This window comes from Echiichthys vipera, assembly GCF_963691815.1.
Source record: "Echiichthys vipera genome assembly, chromosome: 22".
Lineage (NCBI taxonomy): Eukaryota > Metazoa > Chordata > Actinopteri > Perciformes > Trachinidae > Echiichthys > Echiichthys vipera.
In genome coordinates this window covers 17,230,563-17,236,483 of record NC_139847.1, presented here as the reverse complement: position 1 = coordinate 17,236,483, position 5,921 = coordinate 17,230,563, and the positions used below count along the sequence as shown (strand labels likewise).

The 5,921-nt window shown below is 38.9% G+C and overlaps 1 protein-coding gene across 5 annotated transcripts in view; it reads right to left on the bottom strand.

Moving 5' to 3' along the window:
• Window positions 1–1,799: 1,799 nt before the first annotated feature.
• Window positions 1,800–5,921, bottom strand: part of LOC310964263 (RAS guanyl-releasing protein 2-like) — a 43,196-nt gene continuing 39,074 nt past the window's right edge. For 3 of the 5 annotated variants that reach the window (XM_083937322.1, XM_083937324.1, XM_083937325.1), the window contains 3 exons: window positions 5,876–5,921; window positions 5,159–5,221; window positions 1,800–3,287 (listed from right to left, as the gene is read on the bottom strand). The exon at window positions 5,876–5,921 is cut by the window's right edge and continues 113 nt beyond it. In XM_083937322.1, the coding sequence (XP_083793448.1) occupies window positions 5,163–5,221; window positions 5,876–5,921 (105 nt within the window). In that variant the 3' untranslated portion in view covers window positions 1,800–3,287; window positions 5,159–5,162. The remainder of the gene's footprint in view (window positions 3,288–5,158; window positions 5,222–5,875) is intronic. The other 2 variants (XR_014593727.1, XM_083937323.1) reach the window with 2 other exon arrangements.

Genomic DNA, 5,921 nt, shown 5'->3' with positions numbered 1-5,921 from the left:
TTTCTATCAATGATGGGTCTACAGTACAGGAAAAGAATGAATCACAGTTGCGTAATCGTGCGGTTGCCACTGTATGAATCTATGTCTGTGACCGAAGTCGATAGGCCAAGTTATGAACACATCGCCTCAGCACTTCATCAGCTCATTGTTAGCTGACACAGCCCCACATGAGAGCTTTTAGCGGTGTCATAGCAGTGGATGAGATATGGGCCGACTCAAAGGCTGGATACCAGATCGATGTCCTTCCACTGAACAGTACATACATGGGAGCCAGGCAATCAGTCCCAGACTGACTTCATCTCTGATAGTAATTAGATGTGGCACCAACTGCAAGGCTCATTCAGGGTTGGTTATTAATGTCTATAATAGACAATCAGGGGACACCGCATAAAGAATGGCAGAGGTATGATGTGTCAGTTGTAGAAACGATTTAACATTCGGTATGAGTACGTTTTTGGACGGGTTGTGGTTAGGGCTTTTGTTGTGTTGCAATTGCTTTGAAACTCTTCTGTTGGAAAGGGTGGAGTTAGGAAATGATGAAAAAGTAGTTGCATCAATAAGTTAGGATGTGCTGTGGGCTGTTCTCCTAGTATTCTAATTGGTTGTTTTGTATTTAATGTGGTAAAATGCTCTCCTGCTAAGCAATATTGCAGTTAAAGTACCAGCCAAATCGTCTCGCATCTGCCTCAGTGGTGAACCTTTTTGTCTGATGTTTTATTCAACTGAACTATTTTGAATCATGCTTTGTATGCAGGGACAGATTCAGGCTGTACAGCAATTGCATTGTCTCCAAAATGTCACCATTTCAGGAACAGAGGAAAACTGCTTTGCTTTTAACTTGACAGGTTTTTCAGGTAGAATTTTGAAGAGGTTTTAATAACCTAAGATTAGCAGGGTTTAACCAAAGCCAGAGATTCATTCTCACACATTAATCTTCAAGTTAAGGCAAGTCACTACAGGCAGAAATGCCTTTTTTTTTTTTTCATGCACCGGTCAGTTTTGAGATTTTGTTTTTTTGTATTCTGTCAGACTAGTGGGAAAAAAACATCCAAATGTAGGTGTTTATTTTACCACCCTTTGTCTATCTGCGTCTGTAGATTTCTCCTAAGGGTGTATCTTTAAACACTGTGTTCTCCAGATTTGTTCTCATCCTCTGTGCCAGAAATATCCACTTCAGTAGCACTTACTTACACACCAAACGTTCCTGTTTCATTTCTATCTCTATTCTGAAGGTTTTTACAGGTTTTTAAAACATGGCGAAAAGAGATCTTTTTTTAGGACTGATGACTGTTTTGTCTGATTTATGGAGGAATAAAAAGAGATTGCCCTCTCTAAAGCCATTTGACTGTCAACAAAGTGAAACAAAAATGACGAATCTGGCTTTATCCGGAGTTCACACTTCTGTTCTGGAAATGTCTTTAAATTTGCACACATTTCATAAGATAATGCCTCATTTGCAAATTCAAACATTTCTAAAAAGATTTGAATACAAAAAATAAAGTATCTCAATGTAAGTAATCAATTGGGCTAGTTTCACAGTTATGTATATTTGTTATTGTAAATGTTTTCCCGTATTCACCTGTACTAAATTGCAAGCTTCCACTTGAGACTGCCAGTATCAACAGAAATGTTAGTAAGTAAAACGTATTGTACGACTGTATTTGTAGCTCAAAGCAGCTGCTAAGAGCTGAAAATATCTTCCGCTCAGACAAACGTGTCCAGTTTGAGAGAAATAAAAGTGTTTTTTTTTAAAACGGACACATATTTGAGTGAGACCTGCTGCATTTAATACTGGGGAATCATGGGACCACAAGAAGTAGCATGACATCAGTCTGAAAGATTCATTCACAGAATGACAACAAACATCTTTCGTCAGGCAGGCAGTGACACAGAAGGACCGGCAGCTATTTAGCTATTTATACAGAAAAATAAATACCAGCAGTGTGTGAGGAGTCTCATTCAACGACCAACCAGCACCAAACAATATGGCACCCGGAGTCTGAATTCATCTCTCCACAGGCAAAAAGAAACATTTCCTCTGTCTGGACACTTCATGTTGCCTAAATGAATGATAAATTGTCGTGCAACATTAAAATAAAAACAAGAATCCTCAACAACAGACACCTGAAAAGAGAACAGAGCCATGAAGAGAGAAGCATGCAGGATAAAAAAAACAGTAAATACAACTTGCGTCTAAACAGATTCTCAGGTAAGTAATATAAAATGTATATACTGCTGTCAAATGAAAAGCGTCATTACCACAGTTTTAGTATTATTCTTTTGATAATTTTATTTTTAACTGACAGTCTCTGAAGCTCTTTCTAAAACTGGTAGAGGAATGAGTGGAAAGTTAGCCAGTCTCCTGCGCTCTCCTGTCAACACGCAGTCCTTATCGGGAAAAATGAGATGTTCATCTGACAGCATCTTGTGCTACATTCACAGTACTGACAGAGGATGGGTCATCTATCAATGCACTGGTACAAGACAGTACTTTATACTGAAAACAACACCACAGCAATAACTATAAGAGAGTTACTGATGTTCAGGTAAACATGACAAAAATATAACATTGTTCAAAGACCATCCTAATTACAACCGTCCACAGTCATTTCAGCTGCTTCTTTTGTTGGAAAAACAGTTGCTTTTGTCATCATGCTTCAGACAGGCACCACGAATCAACAATATTTTATCTGACATCAAAATTGGTCCTATTATTGGTCCATTGAAATGTATTTCAAAACAGGATGATGAACAATAAAAAGCAGAGCTTCTCAGACAAAGAGGACAGTAGCTTTGTCTGGGCGGCAGCTTTACATTCTTGGCAATAACAGCACCTTTTGAATGTTTTAGAAAAAAAAAAGTAGACAGCCATTTCAATTTGCAGCAAAAGTGCGCTCAAATGATAAACTCCACTGACTTTAAAATACCACCAAGAAAATACAATTTTGTGGATTTGTTTTTAGATATATATAGTAAGTTTTACGGTAACACTTTTGGCCAACACAGAATCAAGATGCAGATATTGTACATAGAAATCATACAAAGACATTCCATTCACATCGGTCGTCACATTCATGTGAGTTAGGTGAAGTGGCGTTGCTGTTGCAGTATGTGTCCACTGTGTGGCAGCATGTAGGTATCCTGGCTTGTGTTCAGTGCATTTTCATTTTCTTATCAGTGGTGAGGGTTGTAAAACTGACATAGTGTAGCACGTTCTGTCTGGCTCCCATCAGTCGCTCATTTGGCTTCTTGCACACCAACCGTGGGAGGGATTCTAAAATAGAGAGCTGCAAGGATGGTGATACAGTGATTGATGCAAACAGATTTAAATGCAGAAGGAATATCTACATGAAAACACATCATCCCTGGGAATTCGGGGATATGTGCCAATTGACAACAGTTCAAATAATAAAGGGCTTTAAGGGGACAACTATTATCTTCTGTGCCTGTGTCAACATATAGTTTTAAGACCTTTAATATTTCAGGCATTTATGTTTAGTCAACTTGCCTTAAACTATTTAACAGTTAACCCTGGCCATACTTGTTTTGTTGTTGCGAAGTTACGCATTAGCTTTATTAATAGAATGTATAGATAATACATTTGATTGAGACAAATTGCAAACACTGACCAAAAGAAGATCTCATTAGGTTTAATTAGTTGTATGTTGTAAAATACTGATTCGTCTTAAATCTGTAGGCCAGAAATGTGATTCCAATTAAGCTATCTGAGAAGACAAAATTGCTCTTTGATCGAACTTGCCTTATTTCATATTCATATTCAACCTGTGATGAGAGGGTATGAGTAGGCATGGCTGTGTTTTAAAGGGTCACCAGCTAGAAAGGTTGGAGAACAGCTCTCCTGGCTCTGTCAAAAAGTAACAAAATCTGCTTACCAGAGTAATATATGGCAGGGTTACTATTTCAGTAGATTCTGCTGGTCGCAGAGAGGTGAAAATAATCTAGGAAGTTACTTTGCCTGGCCAGGAAATATGTCCAATCCCAATCCCTAAAACCTAAACCCTGAAACCTCAAGTGCTTGGGTGCGAGATGTTGCAAGGGCTCAATATAGTGTATAGGAATGGGACAGCACTTTGCAGCAATTGATCAAGTTACAGTGACAACACTAAAACATGTTAGACACAATTATGCTTTTGGGACTTTTTATTTTAGCCTTTTTCCTGCCTTCAACACCAAGACACTTCGGGGACTGACTGCCTGATCTGAACGTCTTCCAGGCTCTTGCCTTACAGAGCGGATGCGATTTAATTGTCAAATAACTAATGAAATCATTTTTGCCAAAACAGCATCATTGAGCAAAATAAAGAGAACTGGTTAATGATCAAATCAGGTGGGATTTATAGCCTATACTTGCATTCCTCTTGCATTGCATTTCACATGTTTTTTTATATTCCATCTAATGTCCTTGTTAATGTTTCTGTGTAAAGTTACTATGGCAAGCTGAACAGCCATAGACTGGTCCTCCTTGTTTACCTTTTATATTTTTAACGCTTCCCGGCATTCCATGGGAACCCTGTGTTTTAACTTCACAGCACGATGAATTGTGGGTAATTTCGTCAGGCAAAGTCTGCAGAAATCCAGACTTACAGAAAGTGTTCATTAATGCACTCACTGGGAACCCACCTCAGAGTCTGTGAGTTTGTGGGTGTGGACACTGGGATTGGGCCATATTTGTTTAAACCCTCGACCTGTCAATTTTACTTTGGGTTTTGTAGAAATTAAACAAACAAGATATAGGGAGTTAATTTAAGAGCCTTAGAGGTGCTGGTAGGCAGACTTTGTAAGCTTCTGAAAGAGTTTCCAGTCTTTATTCTAAGCTAAGTTAACTAGCCGCTGGCTCCAGCTACATACTTAGCGTACATATGTGAGAAGGGTGTCAAGCTTAGCCCAAAATGTCAATCTATTCCTTCAATGCTCAGCAATCAAAAAGCAGATGTTCAGAAAAAGTGACTGACCCATTTGCTACTTCTCTACGAGGTATGCACACCTGATTTTAACGTAACGCTAAATCCATGATGTTAATTAAGTACACACATTACATAAAGACTTTTTACACTATAGGTACAGCTTCATTGTCAAGAACAATCACAGTTAGAATGCAGTGAATAGTGTGAGAACAGGAGGTAAACATCTCTCTCACCTGGTTATAGGTGGACATCAAACACTCCTTCTTCTACTGCCTCTATATCCTCTTCAGCAATTACTGATGAACATAGAAGGAGTGGGGAAAGAAATGAGGAATAGGTTGATAACAAATGAGAATGCACAACACCTCATTAAAAAGGTGTGGCCTTTGTCTGCATTTGTCTCGCAGCATTCTCACCCATTGCTCGAGCAGATTGACACTGCTGAAACAAAGCAGGTAGGGCACCACTTCTGCTAATGTCTGATAAAAACACTGCATCTATAAGTCACTGGCCTCACTGCAGGGGGTCAATCACATTTCCATTGCAAATGACACTCCATTGTTTGAGAATATCTCCCAAATGTCAGTGCTCCATATGCTCGGAGGAAGACAAAAACACCCTTCAGAAAGTGGAGGTGTTGCAGCGCTGACATGAAGTGCTGGTATAAAAATGCCTCGAGGCTATGCTTTTCTGGGAGGAAGACTGCATTAGACCGTGCTTTGGAAAAGAAAATTCTACTATTTTTTTTCTGACAGCTGTGTGTTGTGTGTGTGTTGTTCATGAGCACTAATACTACACATGTTGTATATTAATCAGCCTTTAAGTTTCGATGTGAGATGCTAAACTGTACACAAATTTTACCATAAAAAAGACTCTTTTCCTTTTTATATAAAAAATTATATATATAAAGCATATTTTTCTGTTAATGTAACAACCAAAGCACCAGTCACCTGTGTTCTGCAGGCTGGGTGGGGTGTTGGCAGGTGGAGGGAAGCT